Source organism: Lissotriton vulgaris, chromosome 10, assembly GCF_964263255.1.
Source record: "Lissotriton vulgaris chromosome 10, aLisVul1.2, whole genome shotgun sequence".
Lineage (NCBI taxonomy): Eukaryota > Metazoa > Chordata > Amphibia > Caudata > Salamandridae > Lissotriton > Lissotriton vulgaris.
In genome coordinates, this window is record NC_141698.1 from 974,104,962 (window position 1) to 974,124,415 (window position 19,454).

General features: G+C 44.1%; 1 protein-coding gene across 1 annotated transcript in view; it reads left to right on the plus strand.

Annotated features, from left to right (window-relative positions):
- Nucleotides 1-19,454, plus strand: part of AHR (aryl hydrocarbon receptor) — a 415,687-nt gene that overhangs the window by 333,021 nt on the left and 63,212 nt on the right. The window contains exons 7-8 of the mRNA XM_086941976.1: nt 10,378-10,580; nt 12,140-12,249. Of these exons, the coding sequence (XP_086798102.1) occupies nt 10,378-10,580; nt 12,140-12,249 (313 nt within the window). The remainder of the gene's footprint in view (nt 1-10,377; nt 10,581-12,139; nt 12,250-19,454) is intronic.

Below are 19,454 nucleotides of genomic sequence, written 5' to 3' on the forward strand. Positions count from 1 at the left end.
GAATTTCCTGATGTTCATGTATCTTCAGGGTGCCTATTTCCATTTCCCAGTTCTCCCTGTTCACAAGCGTTACATGTGGTTTACCATGAGGTACTCAGCATTGTCAGTTCATAGTCTTGCTTTAAGGCTGATGACCCTACCTTATGTTTAAAGAATGTGCTGACTGTTGCGGTAGCTTTACTGAGGCAGCCAGGAGTCAATGTATTTTCAGACATGTGCGGCTGGGTGATGAAAGATGAATCCATGTTGGTGGCTGAGGAGCATCTTCAGCACAGTATGACTCATCTCCTCAGAGTGTGCTTTACCTTCGGTGCCCAAAAATTCCACCTCACTTCAACATAGAAGTTGACGTTTATAGGTACAATTGTGGACACAACTCTTATGAAGACCTTTCCTCCTCAGAGGATCTTCACTATTCAGGAGGTGATACAGAGATTTCTTACTCACTCACTTGTCTCGGTCCTACAAGTCACATGTCAAAACACCACTACAAGTCATATGGCAAAACACCATCAATTAAACCAACATGCAGTGTAGTGTGGGGTCTTGAAGTCTATTTTGAAAGGCAATTCTTCTGTGGAAGTAGAAACAGGATTGCAGGATTCTGAGGATAGTGGCCCACCTGGACAGTTTTGTGAAAGTGAATAGTCTTAATCACATTTCGGTGGAGGACCAGAAGTGAGAACTACACTCGGAAGGGACAGAAATAATTGTGTCCTGGTTGGGTTGTCAATCTGTGTATCTTTTCACCATAACTGGTCTCGGGCCTGCGGTATGCATTCATGTTGATCCTGCTTCTGACGAATATCCTACAGAAGAAGCAGGAGGAATGCGTACAGCTGATCTCAGTCACCCCAGATTGAGCATGGAGGGAGTGGTACACCAATTTGTTGACCCGCTCCACAGGGCCATAGGGTGGATCTTCCATTCCATTTCTAAGATCCTCTGGCTGCACAAATGGAAATTGAACACAACCAGTTAAAGCCATATGGCCTCCTTGGTGGAGTTGCAGACATCATATTGGTTGCCATAAAACATGCTACAGAATCTTTTAAATCACGCTTTGCTGTTATCTGCATTTCACATTGTCTATAGCACAATAGGCGCTGGCACTGCCTAGAGTGAAGCAATATCTGACTGCTCTACTGACTTTCATATGTCTCCCTTATCAGGTATTGTTGTTTATTGCCTTTAGTGCCACGTTTTATACAAGATTTCCTTTACCTGTTTCCCCCAACTTCATTCATTATCCCTCTGTAGCATCAGAAACTTGAGTTGACTTTATTTATGGCATCCCATTTCTAGCTACTGGACAGTAGTTCTGTTTAGATGCCTACCCTGAAGACAGTGGTGCTAATAGCAGTCACTTCACCTAATAGGTTTGAAGAACTTCAGGCCCTCTTTCCGTCTTTCTTCCCTCCTCCTCATGCCACCCAGGTAGAGGAGCTATTTGACAAGCGTGCAAATAGCACAGATTGGCCAACCAACTCTTTGTGGTTCTTTGCAAATGTCACGAAAGTTGAGGCAATGGCCAAAAGCACAATTTCAACCAGGTTCAGCCTTTATATCTAGATCTGCTATGGCTAAAAAAGACCCTCTCGAGGGTATTCATGCCAACTTACCTTGGGCCTTCTTTAGGGCCATGACTTCTTCCAGCTGTCACCAGAGTTGTTCCAGGGTTTGACAAAGGCACTTGTCATTTCTGCAGGCACTTGCTAACTATTACTGCCCACAGCCCAAGCACACAGTGATGGATACTTTACTAGGGCTGTGCAGCATGACATTTTTGGTTCAATAACCTTACTCATTCACCACTCACACGATATTGCTTTGAAACTCATTCTTAAAATGAAGAATCTTACAAGCCCACCAGAAGGTATGCAATTTATTCATTCAATCTCCTCATTCCCAACATGCAGGGGTTCTGCATTCCGAGGCACAATTCTGTGAGCTGTTGCAGAGAAGCAACATTTACCTGTACGAATATCTATGCAGCTCAAATAGCACAATTTGTAATTTCTTTTAGCAAAGCTCCATTTCGTTAATTTCCCTCATCCATTGAAATTTGAGACTGCACACCTAGTCCACTTACAGTAACTGAAATGTTAAGGTAATCCAGCACTCACAAAAAATGAAGTTTAAAATATTATTAACAAAATGTAAATCTGTGAAATACAGGACTAGTCAAATGTAAGAAGGTGAGCGCTACCAGTCAAAGGCCGGACACAAATGTACAATGTTTTACAAAAAGGCTTCATTGGGAGTCATATGGTGTCATACAACAAAGGGGGTGCTCAGGTGCCGGAGAATGAGGTTACGAAAAAGGGAGAAGACAACCTTCAGTTGTTACTAGAATGTATTCTCTTTTGTCTCGAGAGACAAATTGAGAAAGAGAGGCTTCAAACATCATGTTTTTCCTCCAGGCACAGATAGTATGAGCAAGAAAACATGATTGCAGCAGTCCCGGTTACACTAAGGCGATGATGTATGCTGCTAACACATGCTTCATCGATTCACAGAAGGCTTGTAATATGCAGAGACCGATTAAAAAAATAATCCCTGCTGCTACATATGTTACATGTCAGGTAGTAAATGTTACATTTGGGTAGTCAATATTTAAAGAGTATTCTCTACCTAGAATAAAATCAGCCTCAATGATACGGGGCCCCTTTCTGTATCTCAGCCAGGGCCCATTTTTCCAAAGATAGAAGATTTGTATGAAATTGATTCAGCTTTCAACAGCAGAGATTTAATGGGTAGTGCCCACTATTCCTTGGCTATCGGAATGACATCTTATATTCAGCTGCCTTGTACATCCGCTCTTCCAATCATAGCCATAAAAGCCCGGGGGTGGGCTTTTATGGCTATGGCTAATGGCTATGGCTATGGCTAAATTACATTTTCTACAAGTGCTCTTTGATGCCAGTGCCTCTTTTATGGTGTGAGGGGAGGCATTTAAACCAGTGTTTCACAGCTTTGAAATATAATTTGGTAAAAGCCTTTATTTATGGGTCAAGGAAAACTATCAACTGTTAGCTCTCCTTCATGCTTGTATTCCAATTTTCTTATTGGACTTTTTATGCTAAAACAAAACAAACTCAGCGATCCCGAATTGCAAATATCCTCTTAAGCACTAAGCAAAATATTATATCCTTCTCTCTGCTCTGCTTTGTGAGCAGTCAGTTCCTGTATTATAACGTGGCGTTGATAACAAAAGAAGCTTGTAATATCTTTTACTGTGAAAAACTTGCTCTACCGAGTCAATACTGGGCTTAAACTTATTGCCACCGAGGGTACATTAACATTTACTGATAACAATACTGCCCTATCAATACCGCACCTCAGACCAATTGGATACTGTTGGACTTGGCCCTATTGGCAGGTTCACCCCAAAACTTTTTGCATTCTCCTAGCCTTTTCCTGTTACCTGGTGTTGATGATTTTAGGCCTCTGAACACTTTAGCACTGTAAACCAGTGTAAAGTGCGTGCGTTCTCTGTGTATGTGTGGTGAGATTGGCCTGCCCTCCCATAGAAATGCATTGGGGATATGTGTGTCCATGGTAATTCCTGGTATGAGACGAGTGCGGGGGCGAGTTTAGTATCTATGAACTCATGAGAATAAATGCTGCGCAATGATGTGCACAGATTTATGGTGAATGGTGGAGAAATGGCACTTTTAGAAGTTGTTATTTCTGTGTGCTGTGTGTCTGCCTGCCTGATGTGAATTGCATGTCTGGCTTGTGATTGACAGGAGCTGAGAGGTGTGGGTGGCTCCAGGAGACAAGGCGAGTCAGCCCAGTGTTGAATAGAGAGATCTGCATGCAGATGGGAGGGAGGAGTTGCACCTGGGACCTGAATAGGGCTGGGCCTTCCCTCCACAATGCTGGCTCCGCCCCCTGTGTTGCGTCTGCTCACTGAGCCCCCATCTGACGAAGGGGAGAGGAGCTGGACAAAACAAAGTATACCAAATCCCCTCTAAACCAGTCCTAACTGGTATCCCCAAGCCCTGTGCTGTGACCCAAAGGGATTTGCTAATATAAATATAGGGGCTGTGACCCCATGAAAAGTCTGTGTGCTTGTGCTGTATTTGGTGCTGTTGCTGGGGCCCAGGAGGAACCGCCATGGGCATTGCCGCCCTGCTGGAGGGCCCTGTGTGCTGGCCTTCCTGGGCCCAGCTGTGCCCCTCGGACCTTTTGCTGCGTTTCTTTCATGCCTAAGGACTTGTGCTCTTTGCCCCAGGATTTTTGCTGCATCTAGTGCCTGGACTGCCCAGCTGATGGAAAGCGCGGGCTTCGCAGCGCATGGCGGCAGCCCTGTTGGAGGGAATCCCCAGCGTAGGGATTCCCCCACCTTGTGTCTTGTGCGGGAGCCCACCACGCATCTCTGCCGACTATTTTGCTTGGCGGCTAGCGGGAGCCCACCCCGCTTTATATCTTGGAATTTGGAGGGAGCCTACCCCTCATTGTCTGCCTTGTGTTGCTGAGAAAGCGGGAGCCCATCCCGCGTTTCACCCCCACGGTCCGAGCGAATAATGGCCGCCGACCGCGAAGCCAGGCAAAGTTTGCCTCTTCTGGGTGGGGGTGGCGGCGGGAGCAAAGGAAGTGGAGGCAGAAGGGAGGACGGGAGCCTACCCTGCCTCCCAAAGCACCGCAGCAAAGTCCCGGGACCCAGGAGAGGGCCCAGGTGAAGAGAAAGAGGCGGCAGAGGCTGCCAATGGCAGCACGAGGCTCCCAAGAGTAAAAGGGAAGCCCCGCGCCATAAGAGAAGTGTTGCCGGTTCCGCAGCGCGGAAAAGCGAAGAACCGGGTCCCAGGAGAGGGCCTGAGTGAAGAGCAGTGAAGCCCCGAGGGGTTCCCTGTGCTGCCTAAAGAGGAGACCAGGAAGAGAGGAGCAGAGTCCCCACACCAGCCCCGGGGGGTAGGGGCTTCATCCTGGTTATGGTGCTTTGTGAGGCACAGTGTTGCTCTCCAAAGGCACTGCAACTGCCAGCCTTTGATGGTGCCGGTTCAAGGTTCAATCTGTGAGCGGCCCCACCTGGCAGCGGGTCGCTCCAAAGTGAGGGCACAGAGGTGTCCGGGCCCCATAGCTGCATGCATCCTAGCTGCCCCGCTTGCAGAGGACAACTGCACCGAGAGGGCACGTGTCATTGTTCAAGAGCCCCAGAGCAGGTCTCAGGCCATTTTTACCGCTGCCCCGCCTGATAGAGATTCAGAAAAGGGGGTGGTGATGAACAGAGTGTCTGAATTAAGCAGACCACTCTTACCCAGTCCAAAGATCAGGGCTTGATCCATCACCGTTATTTAGCTCACTGCACCATCCCAGCTCAGAACTTGGCTATATGGGCCAGGGACAGACTGATTGGCATATAGCCAGGTTCTGAACTGGGATGGTGCAGTGAGATAAATAACGGTGATGGATCAAGCCCTGATCTTTGGACTGGGTAAGAGTGGTCCGCTTAATTCAGACACTCTGTTCATCACCACCCCCTTTTCTGAACCGCCTGATAGAGGGCAGCGGCCATGTTTGGCGCAGATTGGTTCAGGAGTCCCTGAGAGGGACAGAAGCGGCACAGAGGTGCCAGGCCTTCGCTTCACTCACAGCTGCCCAGCTAGTAGTGGGCAAATGCAAAAACAACAGTTGATGTTTTTTTGCTCACCATGCCATTCCAGTTTGAACCCAGCCATAGGTAAATCAGTCTTGACCCTATACCCCATGGTAACAGTCCAGCCCGAACTGCCAAGCCAGGTCCTCCCTGGACTGGAAACAAGCATCCTAGGACCGGTGTTGGGCTTTCAGTCCTCATCAGCCAGGATAGCTTGATTCCAGTGGCATGGAGAGCACAGGACTCATGTCTGAGCATACCCGTCCCACTCGGGGTAACAAATGCAAAAACAACAGTTGATGGACAGAATGCAGAACAATGTCATACATTCACCCTAGTACAGAGATCTGGGCCTAAATCCATCGTTTTTTTGCTCACCATGCCATGCAAGTAGTGGGCAGCAGCATCGTTTAGACCACAGTGCTTTGGGGGCATGTCTTTTTGAAGTTAGGAGTGAGATGCACTTCTTTGCCCCCTTACATTCACAGCTGTGCAGCACTTAGTGCCAGCTGCACCGTTTAGGTTTGCGCAATCGTGCAATTGGATTTCGCTGGATTTCGCTGCCCTGACATTCTGGACACAGGGCGTTTGAGGCCTTTTGCGATGACCAGTTGGCCAGGAGAACTGAGAGTGATAGGACGCTAGGCCCTAATGTGATTTATGTGGTGCTAGGAAATGTGATTCCTGTAGCATGATTTCCGCACCCTATTTTGATACCTCTAAATGTGTTTTTTATGATTATGAGGTTGATTTGCATATTATGGTTTATGCTAGTGAGATTATGTTCCACTGTGATTTATGCTCGTAATGCGAGTTATGCTTAGGAGGTTAGGGTCTAATGCGTTTAGACTTACGAGAGGATTGCATAATGTGTTTATTCTAGTGAGGTTGGCGCAGAATGTAATTCACAACTAATGTGATACTGTGCATAATATAGTTTATGTTACAGGCTGATGCTGAGAACAGTGGTTACCAGTGATTACTGGTTGTACGTTTATGATCTGCCTTACTTTTACTAAGTTTGCTTTGTGATGGTTTTGACAGTGGTCCAGTGAGCCCTGTCAGGTGTAAATAATCCCCTGTAGATATGACCTAGTGCCAGGTGGCACCATGTATATGTGTTTACTATTCTAATGTGTTATGAGAATACAAAGGCTATTTTTGATATAACCTTTTGTGGAGTTCCTTTTGTGGTGTGCCTGGGATGTTGTTGCTGTGTGCGTGCGCAAATGCTTTACACATGCCCTCCGGAATAAGCCTGACTGCTCATTCCAAGCTACCAAGGGGGTGAGCTGGGGTTATCTTTGGCGTGTAACTCCCTTGCCCTGACTAGAGTGGTGGTTTCTGCCTGGCTTTCGCAAAAGTCTTAGCCAACCAGAAATCCCATTTCTAACAGATACCAAAGACTGTATTGGAATATTTATATCATTAGTGGAACAATTCAAGATATCGATAATGGCAATCACCCACTTTTCATTGTACCTTTGTCTCACCTTGGATGATGCGCTTTTAATCCATAACCCTCACCTCTTCAAAATCTGCCTGCTGTCCAAATGTTTGTGTATCATCTGTAGGGCATAGTACCCTAATAATTAATACATGCATCAGGTTTATTTTTATTTATCCCAGCCTTGTTCTAAGAGAAAAGCTGTGATGTGGGTCCACACGTCTGCAACCTTCCTTGTAAAATGTTTTTTACTCATGATCGTTTGTTAGCAGAGGTGAAATCTGTTCCTGTTATGGTAACAGTGTTGTAAATCATTCCCTTGTGCAGTACTTGTTATTAGTATAGAAAGGGAATACGTACGATTCAAGTTTTGTAATGCAGAATTATTTCAAACACACTCATTTTTGATTTCTGGACCAAACCAACCTTTGTTGAGGGATAAAGTGCAGCGCTCGTAACAATCTTGATCTACACAAAGGAGTATGTGGTTGTGTAAGTCAGCTACGGAGGAACAGGTAGGTGAAGACAGAGTTTAGCCAAGCCGCAAAGCAGGAAGTGCTCCTGCGCGACGGCCTTTCCGAGTCTAAGCCTGATATTGCTTACTGATGAGTGCCATTTTTGAGTAAGTGTAACTCTCAGAAAGAGCCTTTCCTGGGAATAACCGGATCGATATTGATAACCGGATCGATATTGGCTATTCACTGTTATGACATAACAACATTAGGAGGCAGAAGTTCTTCCCATTGTTCATACATCATCAGGGGAAGCGTGTCTCAGCAGACTCAACAGTGTTGTGCCAGTTTAGCTCCCACCTGTCCTGCCAGCTCAGATCTCTGTAGATCCGAGCTGACATGAAAACACACTGCATTAATGGCTGTCACAGAGGGCTGCCCATACCATACAATACTACACCATACTATCCTATCCCATACCATACCACACCAAACTATGCCATACCATCCTATCCTGTACAAACCACACCACACCATAATATACCATCCTATCCCATACCATACCATACTAAACCATACCATCCTATTGCATACCATACCACATCACATCATACTATACCATACCATCCTATCCTATACCATACTATACCATACAACACCATGCTAGACCATACCATCCTATCCCATATCACACCATATTATACCATAAAATCCTATCCCATACCATACCATACCATCCTTTCCCATAACACACCATACTAGACCATACCATCCTATCACATACCATATCACATCATACTACACCATACCATCCTATCCTATACCACACCACACCAAACTATGCCATACCATCCTATTGCGTACATACCACACCACACCATAATATACCAGCCTATCCCATATCATATCATACTATACCATACTATCCCATACCACTTCAAACCATACTATACCATCCAATCCCATCCCATGGCACACCATACTATACCATACTATTCTATCCCATGTCATATCACACCATACTATACCATATCATCCTATCCCATACCATACCACACCACACCATACCATCCTATCCCATACCATACCATATCACTCCATACTATTCGATACCATCCAATATATACACCATATCACACCATACTATACCTTACCCTCCTATCCCATACCATAGCATACCATATCACACCATATTATACCATACAATCCTATCCCATACCATACCACACCATACTATACCACACCATCCTATCCTATACCATACCATATCACGCCATACAATCCTATCCCATACCATATCATACTATACCATCCTATCCCATACCATACCACATCACACCATACTATACCATACCATCCTATCCCATCCCATGCCACACCATACTATTCTGTACCATTCTATCCCATACCATACCATATCACACCATACCATACCATCCTATCCCATACCACACCATACCATACCATCCTGTCCCATACCATATCACTCCATATTATACCATACCATCCTATCCCATACCATACCATACCATCCTATCCCATACCATATCGCTCCATACTATACCATACCATCCCATCCCATACCATATCACACCATACTATACCTTACCATCCTATCCCATACCATACCACATCACACCATATTATATCATAGAATCCTATACCATACCATACCACACCATACTATACCATACCATCCTATCCCATACCAGACCATACCACACCATACTATACCATACATCACACCATACTATACCATCCCATACCACACCATACTATACCATACCATTCTATACCATACCATATCACAGCATACTATACCATACCATCCTATCCCATGCCATACCACACCATACCATCCTATCCCATACCATACCATATCACTCCATACTATACCATCTATACCATACGATATCACACCATACTATACCTTAACATCCTATCCCATACCATACCATACCACACCATATTATACCATACACTCCTATCCCATACCATACCACACCATAGTATACCATACCATCCTATCCCATACCATACCATATCACACCATACTATACCATACCATCCTATACCATACCATATCACACCATACTATACCATACCATCCTATCCCATGACATACCACATCACACCATACTATACCATATCATCCTATCCCATCTAATAACTTACTTGGTATCACAACCAATCAGTGTAAAATCCCTGTTCTTAATGTGAAAGTGCAGCTTTCTGTAGTTTGTGAGGCAGAAAGGGACACGGGGTGGTGGGGGTGTTTGGCGTAAATCCTAGATTTTTTCCAATCTGAGCAGAGTCCAAACTATATTCACAGGGTGGTGTTGGTGAGTGCTGGACACAAAGTTGCATTTTAATTTTGGTGATGAAGGTAAATGCAGAGGGTGGTTGGGGTGGGGAGGAAGGCAGGTATGTTTGTTGTTATATTTGGGAGGATTAGAAGTGGTCCTGAAAGGTATGGCTCTTCATTACTCATCTGACCCTGTGTAGCTGTTGGAAGCTGGGAAAAGTGATTTTGGGCCATACATAGCATTGTAGATGGGTGTGCTCTGATTGTCTCTTTGATGTCACTCCCAACCTCTCATTGAAAAGCATCCTCATTATTCACTATACAATACTATACTGCACAACACATGTAAACAATACCTAAGCTTTGAAAATCACAGAAATGTCTATAACCAACATTATGAGACCCAGTGTACTGACCTTGAAAGAGCCAGAACATTTTCTTCAATAATCCATTGGATGCTGAAAGATCAGTCTGAAGTCGATGTGTTAACAATGAGGATTAATGTGACAGAAATAAAATGCAACCCGAAGCAGTTATGCACATGGAATATACCATTATTTGTCTGTTTCAGGCTATGAATTTTCAAGGCCGCCTGAAGTTCCTTCACGGGCAGAATATGCGAAGGAAGGATGGCTCGCTGATCCCCCCTCAGCTGGCATTGTTTGCTCTGGCCACACCGATGCAGTCCCCGTCCATCCTGGAGATCAGGACAAGAAATATCATCTTCAGAACCAAACACAAGCTGGATTTTACTCCGATTGGTTGTGATACCAAGTAAGTTATTAGATGAGATGGGATGGTGTTCACATTAGAATATTGAATAGGGAATGGGATGGCATGGTATGGGATTGGATGGTATAGTATGGTATGGTACGGTATGGGACAGTATGGTATGGGCTAGGATAGGATGGTATGGTAAGGTGTGGTATGGAATAGGATGGTATGGTATAGGATAGGATGGTGTGGTGTGGTATGGGATAGGATGGCATGATCTGGGATAGGATGGTGTGGTGTGGTATGGGATATGATGGTATGGTATGATATAACATGGTGTGGTATGGTATGGGATAGGATGGTATGGTGTGGTATGGGATAGGATGGTATGATATAATATGGTGTGGTATGGAATGGGATAGGATGGTGTGGTGTGGTGTGGTATGGGCTAGGATGGTATGGTATGATATTGTATGGGATAAGATGATATGGTATGGGATAGGGTAGTATGATATTGGTGTGGTATGCTATGGGAAAGGATGGCAAGGTATGGTATGGTTTGGTATGGTATTGGATAGGATGGAATGATATAGTATGGTGTGGTATGGGGTAGGATGGTGTGGTGTGTATGGTATGGTATGGTATGGAATAGGATGGTATGGTGTAGTATTCATAGTAGCATATTGAATATTCTTCCCATTTAATGAACTGCTTTTTGAAATTAGCCTGAAGGTGGAACTATTATCCGCAGCAATTCTGATTGTAATTACCATGGGGCTTCAAGGGCTTAGCCACCACTGGATCAACAGGTGCAGTGGCACTGGGGCCCATTGAACCCTGATAGTTGTTGTATCTTACTACTGTAACAGTAGTCAAAGGGTTCTTTTTCCTCGCTTGCACCAGGGTCTGGGGCACACTTGGTACACTACTGGGTTCCTTCATATTTTTATTTGTGAGTTGGTAAATGTGAATTTAATGGCCTGTCTCTTAATGTAATGTATGTTATTTCTATTTGTGTGAATTCTACAAGGAAAATCTTTTTACTTTTACTCTATACTTATTATTTCTTCTCACACCCATTTCTACAGACGTCTCCACTTGTTGCTATTTAAGATGCATATCAGCCATGGCTATTGTATTCTTTTGTAATAAATCCTATCTCTTACATTCCCAGGCACGCCCCTTATTTGTCACCCAGCCTTCCCACTTAGAACACCTCACCTCACTTCACACTCGCCTCAGTCTCTTTGCCCCAAAGTGGTTCATGGGCATTTCAATATAAGCATTGTGAATATTGTTTATTTTAAGGGCGGCTTTCTTTCACTGGATGGTTCTGCTTTTAAAGGACGCTCATTTTATCGATCTGCGTGATGCTAAGTATTGGGAGGTGTTCCACTAAGGCAAGACATGAATACCTCTTTAAAATAGAATGAAATACAAACAATAATGGTCTAAACGTGATTGAACATACTCTGTAGTGCCGTGGCTGTCTTCTTGCTAGATTCGTTGATGATACTAAAGGAGTTTCTTTGTTTTCATTTGTTTTCATACTTTGCAGAATTAGTCACACATGATGGTAATATTACACTGAGAAATAATGTCCTTTTTCCCTCCTACAGGGGAAGCATTGTGCTGGGATACACCGAAGCGGAGCTGTGCGTGAGGGGCACCGGATACCAGTTCATTCACGCGGCGGATATGATGTACTGTGCCGAGAATCACGTGCGAAGTAAGTGAAGCTCACTCAATCACGTCTGTGCTCGGACCCTAAATGCCTCAATTGGCTCATCCAAGACCGCGCCGTGAATGTCCTGGTGAGGGCAGCTCTTTCTTGTGGAAATAGAAACCGCAACAGTTCAGGAAAGACCCCAGAAATAAAGGCTACCGCCAGTTTTCTCAATCCAAATGGGGAATAACATTCAGATTTTTGTATATTTCCACTCCAAAATCTGCATGTGCTGGTATTGATTGGGTATTTGTCTTGTAAATTTCAGCCAGTTTGACCTGTTTATTTTATTTTTATTTATTTATGCGATTTTATATAGCGCCAACTTTACCCGAAGGTGTCAAAGCGCTTTACATAAGAACCAGTTGAAAAACATAAGGATTTAGGATTACAAGAATGAGCCTGTTGCCTTTCTTTCACAAGTGCCAGATGTTATTGTGCCCGTTTCTTGTTTGCTAACCCAATGTGCCTTTGTTCTTGCGACTTCATTTCGTTGCATTTTCTGAGCACCACGCTTCAGTCTACCATGGAATTTCGACCATCCAAAAACAGGGGATTGTGAAAGGGCTCCCAGCATCCCAATGTATTAAAGTTTAGATTGCAACGCGCTCTGCGACGGAATAAAGGGTCACCGTGCCAGAAACCCCATTCGGAACCTAATCCCATATAAACAAGGCTTAAAGATATCCACCTCAAGCTCCTGTGATGTGTTTTTTTCTAAAGTTAGAACTTATGATGAGGTGGAGGCGGAATTGTCGTCCAAGGACCAAGGAACGCTGAGGAAATTTGGAAACTGAACAACTCAGACAGTGTGTGCAGTTGTTTAGCTTGCTCTTCTCTTCCTGATGCCCTTCTTGTTGTTTTCAAACAGCATTATCTTTTTCTATTTCTCTTCTTCTATAACATTTCTCTAAACATATTTAGTGTTCTGACTCGTTTCTGGGAATACCTATGTATCACTTACCGAAATATAGTGAAAATGACACAAAGTGGCAAAGCATGTATCTTAGGTTGAGCTTAAAACGGATTCACTTAAATTAGAGATTAAGAAAAAAACGTTTTGGGCAACATCATATCGCACAACCAAATATGCAGGGATGTTTGTTAGTGGAAAAATAATGCATTGTACAAATACACTAACGCAAGCTTCCCTGAAAATGTCAGTGCCCATGAGTAAGGCAGGCGATGCCAAACCCAGTATGATTTACATTTCTGGTTAAAGGTCAACCAATTTTCTTGGCCACTGCTTCCTTGTGCCTCTACTATTTGATTACTGGAGTCTCCATACACTACAGGACTACTGCGGTTGCTCACTATGCCCGCCCTTGTACCCAAACCACAGCTTGCCATGACCCCAGCACATTGCACGTGGCTTGTAGGTCTCCTAAAACCAGGCAAGCACATGACACCTCCTAAGGCTGAGAAGCACACACCACTAGAGTGCACCAGACCTCTAAGTGTGGGAGTAAAGGAGCAGCTGGTGGAGGAAGGAGGATTCATCTGGTGTAGTTTGATGACTTTTGCTGGGTGCTTGTGGATGTATAGAACAGCCCATCGAAGGATGGGAATTGTGACAACTCTACCGGGCCAACATGGATGGATGTAGGAACCAGAAAAAATGAAGGAACATACACATGTCTAAATAATACATCATGTTACAATAAATAACATTACATAAAACTAAAAAGTCTCTCTTTTTTGGCCCTATCACTGCTTCAACCTCCAACTGCACAAAAATGTAGACATCCGTGAAATGCCTTTGAATAACTAATAGCTGAAAGAAAATTCCACAAAGTTCTTTCCGGTATACTCTGTTGTGTAATGTGTGTTATAGTGTGTGCTGTTGTGTGTAGTGAGTGGTGCCTGTAGCCAGTCTCTAAAATTAAGCTTGTAGTCTTGATTCTTCAGCTAAAACCCACACCTTATTTTCTAGCACAAGCGATTAAAAGTTTAACCAAGAAAACATGTCCTCAGATGATCCATTCTTTCATTGAATAACACCGAAATGAATTGTGATAATGTCCTACTCGTGTCTGTAGTATTTGATTTCCCGCTCTGATTCATGGGGTATTCCCATGGCTGATCCATTCTGAGTCTGAAAGGCATCCATCCCCTAACTGGGGGAGTTTGTACAATTTCCATCTCGAGGCCGAACTCCTGCATTCATTAGTCTTTATTACAGCTTGTGGCACTGCCAAAGTAGGATTCTATTTGACACTGTAACAACATCCCTATGGCGCAAACACCTACAGTGTAGGTCACAACTACGGTACTTCCCGGCACAGTATCCAACTATTGTTTGCTCCTGTGCTTTCCGGAAGAAAGTCTGTTCTCTGGTTCACCCCTGAAAAGTCTATGTGTCTGAAACATTCACTTTCTAGCCCAGCAGAGTTGTAGATTCTCAGGAATACTTACAATTGCGGCTAATTCCGCATACAGAAATGCCATGTTAAAATTCAGATTTCTCCTGCACTGTACCATCAATGTGAGTTGTCCAGTAGTTATCTTCTGCTCCATTATTCGAGTTGCACCCACTTGCACACGAGTCAGATTGCTCTGGTTCCGCATACTAGCCTGAGTCATGATAAAAGACTTGTATTGTGTAAATGGTGATGGTCACCAAAAAAGGTACCTTGTTTGCTGAAAGGCTTACGTTTTCTTTGGGAAGCTGCTGCAATCAAAGTCCGTCTTTTCCCAGGATAACATTTCTGGGATGCCACAAGAATAAGACCTGAAGACACATCTTCTTGATTCATGTAACCATAGTTTATCGAAGCTGGGTGCACTTTCTGAAGACCATTTCTGAGATTTCACAGTTTCTTACTCTGTAAAACAGGAAGTAATTCTATTTCTTGGTTGGAGAGGTTGGTTGTCTACAACGGAAAGGGTGAAGGTTGGTGTTATCTAGAGATGTGATGGCTGCATCTGTCAGAAGCCACCTGCTGTCACTGTGGGGAGATGGACATGGCCACAGTCCTTAGCCTTTGAACAAATGTATGTACAAGTCATAGTCTTTGTTCTTATATTTGAGGGAACAATGCCTTCTCACCACCTATTCCTCAAGCCCGGTTCTATTGTAAAATTAATTTTGGTAGCGAGATAGGTCAAAATCTTGATGTGTGTTGTGTCTGAGCACCCACAAGGCACAATCAGTTTGTCTCACAGAAATAACTTATTTTCTTCAAGCTGAAGTTTGGCTCATGCAACAAGACCCTCCTCAAGGGCGGAGTGTGCGGTATGTTTGCAACTACTGATCAAAAACAAAGGAGCTAAGTTATAAAAAACCTAAAGGTCCAAACGAAATATAATGAAAAGGTAAAAAATACATAAAACGAGTCCAGTCACACACAGGAAAAATAAAAAAGATTCACAGGACATTTTAAAAATATAAAAAAAAATCCATAATAAAATTGGGTCAAAAATACTGCCAAATGTGTCCAAATTCATTTTGCAGTGCCATTCAAGTTTAAATCAGTCAGCAGAACCTGAAAAGTAATGTAGAAATTGCCAGACGACGTGACATGAGCCTCTATTAGAAAGGTCTCTGAGGTGCTTCCTATTCTCACATGCTCTTCCTAGCCCCCTCAGCAATCAGGATCTCTAGGGAAGGTTCCTCCCAGGCAGAGTATCAACTTCAAATGCAGGCTTTTCTCAGCTCCGTAGTACCCAGACTTTCGGGAGAAAGTTCCTCCAGGAGGCACGATGCTCTCAAGAGAGGGCCACAAATGTCAGTATGAATCCTAAGAGAAGGAGAGGAGACGGGTGCTACCATTCGTGACGAAGACTGCTGAGGTTTAGAACAATGTTTAAATGTTCAGTGCTTCAGCTGTGGATAGGTTTTCTCCTTGCAGTGGATCAAGCAAGATATTATAAAGGGTATCAAGGTTCATTGTTGATATGGCCATAGTTAATGATAAGAAAACTCCCAGGCTAGAATCCCAGTTTTTCAACAAAGTGATGCACTCCATTTCCTATGCACAGAGAACTGACTTAAGAGAGTGACACTTATGAATTTGCAAATATCAATGTCAACCACAGCCACTTCAGTGGTAAAAAAAAGTTCAAAAAGGTGGAAAAAACATATCCTACAAAATGGACATAAATAAATACTTCACTACTGCCCTGAATATTACAGTTTTTTGTTGAACCTGTAAACCTACAGGTTCAGTTCAGTCACTTAGCTTTTGTATTTTGCAAACCTTCAAGATATACAAAATTATGAACAATATTTCCCCCCCAAAAACACGTGATGATTATTTTTTTATAACCTGATACTGTTGCAGTTCAAATGAATTTTTGAGGAGGGTGGCCTATTCTGTATTCTTTTCTAGGAAGTGACATATTTTTTGAGTATTTTTTACCACAACCAGGTGCTCCCAAAAAAGGACTCAACCGAGGATTTATAACAAAGAAATCAGTCTTAATCACCAGACATGTTAATAATCAGTGCTTGCGGAGAAATATTGCATTTATAAGGAATTGTGCCTATGCTCAGTTCTCCTAATGCTGCATTGGTCTACATGTCCATTTTATGGAGACTGCAGACATAAATTGAGGGCCTGATTCAAAAATATTAACTTACACTTTTATGTAAGTTTACGATTGCTTACTACCCACAAAGATAATTTACTAGTAGTATCTTTACAAATGTGGAGTCTCCTCACATAAAATGATAGGACTGTCCTATATTCTATGTGCGGACGCGCCTCAATCGTAAAGGTACTACTAGTAAAACACCCTTTTGAATAGCAATCATTTGTAAATGTACACACAAATATACATTTTTCTTTGTGAATCAGGCCCACAGGGTCTAGTGGGAGGTCAGCATAACGAAAATATGCAAAGCTTTATCCTATCCGTGCGAAATATGGGCCTGATATTTGCTGCTAAAAACCTTAACACGTTCATGGTGGTGTGCTTTGCTACTGTAACATAGGCCTACAGACATCTGCAGCAGAGTCATCAGTACGTTTAATCCATCCATCAGACAATTCTAAACACCCTCCATGACTCGACTGAAAATATGCCATCATTCTGCATCGCGTGAAAATTGTTTAGAGATGGAAGTTAAAAAAAACATGGGATTTCTTAAAAACACATGTTAATGTTTAATTGCAGTCAACAAATAACTCTGTAAACTTCCATTGGCAGCTTCCTTTTTTTTCCTTGTAGAAGTAGCTAACTTGCTAGATCACTTTGACTAAAAGTCAGAAAGAGAGCTGAAATGTTCATTAGTTCAGGAAGGTATGCCCCCCCTGCTGCTCAGACAATATTGGAAGACTTTTAAAGTTTGTCTGTATTCAGAAAGGTAACATACTGAACTTCTCCTTGCTTGGACTATTTACCTCCGTTTGTTTCCGACATTATATATTTGACTTATTTTGGTTATCATCTATGGTAACAGGTGCTTTCTTAGGGGCTAAATGTAGTTTTAGACTAACGTTGCGAATGTTAATCTCCCCTTTTTAAGGTCTAAATTGTTCAGCCCAGAACAGATTGAATTTGTACAAGAATATGCAGAACAGCCGAAATTTCTTCCAAACTTTCTGGAAACAGCCTACTTGGAATCGGCTTTTCATTTCTTGTCAAACTTCTCAAGTGAGTCAGGAGAGCTGACACCCCTTTTATTGCTGAGTTCAAGGCTGCTCAAGTCACAAATTCCACTTTGATAACGAAAACAAAAGCCGAAAAAATAACTAACTATGCTGTATCAATTCAGATTATTCACATTTGTCTCTTATGCATCCAGGACAATTAGATACCGGATGAGGTAAAAAAAAAAAGCTTTTTCCATCATCTCATGTCATCCCCCACTAGGAAGAATATTTCAGAAAAACTTCTTTTCCAAAGGCTTGGTTCACCGAGTGCTTTTCAAAGAAAGCTATACATTGAAGGACAAGAAAACCATAGTACCAGTTCCTTGAAAGGCAAACACTGAGATTCTACTGTATCCCTTTTTTAACCGCATCGATGCAGCGCATATTTCCGCTGTGCGCTAACGCTAAACGGAAACCTATGCGTTCATGACGAGCTCAGCTCGTCATGGAAAGGGGCGACCATTCGGTCCCCCCGAACGTATGGTGGAGTACCTCGATCCCCCCGGGAAGCCATCTTGGGCGGGAGGCGAGTCTCGGCTGGTATGCCCGAAGCGGCGTAGCCGGGGCGCTCCTTTTTGCCGCCCTAGAGTGGGCTGGCCTAGACACCGACGCGGCCGGCCACGCCCTCGGAGGCAGGCGGGGGCGGGTTCACGCCCACCCTGAAGACGGATAAAAGGAGCGGCAGCCAAGAAAGCATCCTCTTGTTCCTGTGCTCTGAAGCTGCACCTCCCCGCTGCACGTGAGCTCGAGACGGAACGAAGAGCCAATTTTGAGCGTTGTAATCTTTCTTTTGTCTTACAGATATCCCGTCTGAGAATGCCCAAGAAAGTCGGAAAGCGGGTCGGTACCGAGGAGATGCTTCGCATGCTCATGAAGGAGATAGCCGATCTGAAGAAAAAGGTTGAGGCCAAGGACGGGGAGGGAGGATCGAAGCGGCCTTTGCAGGGAACAGTCCCCGGTGGAAAAAGCAAGAGGCCCAGAAGGGGAGCACTTGGGGGAGAGACCCCGGTTCCCGAATCTCTACGAGAGGAGCCAACCCCGGTGCCGAAAGAGGGGAATCCAATCCCTGTGGTGGTCACCCCCGTGAACAGGGAGGATATGCCCCCCGAGTTAGCGGCACAATTGGCAGCGTGGTTGGGAAACGATAGCGAGGGCGCCACGGCTGACGACGCCCGGGCAGTAATGAGGCAACTGCGTGAATCTAGGGAGGCCGCGAAGGCGCCATCTTCTATTCCCCCACAGGTCCCGGCGGCTGGAAGTACACCAGGCCCAAGTTCGGCGACAAGCGCGGGGTCTACTTCAGGTAAGAGGCCATTGCCGATTGCGGGGGAGGAGTCTGTACCTTCTCGAAAGGAGAAGATTGCCCAGCATGTCCCACAAGAAATCAAGGAATTAATCTGGGCGGATAAATATGTAAACATGTTTTCATTGCTTACCGATCATTACGAGATCGAGCATGTGAAGAGTCAGAAGGAGCTCATGCATCCGAGTGTTTGGCGCACGAAAATGGCCGCCTTTAAGGTCGACGAGACCATTGGTACTTGGGGCAGAGCGTGGGGTATTTTTACTTCCATCATGGGTGAGCGCAGGCCCGAGTTGTTGACCGAGTTA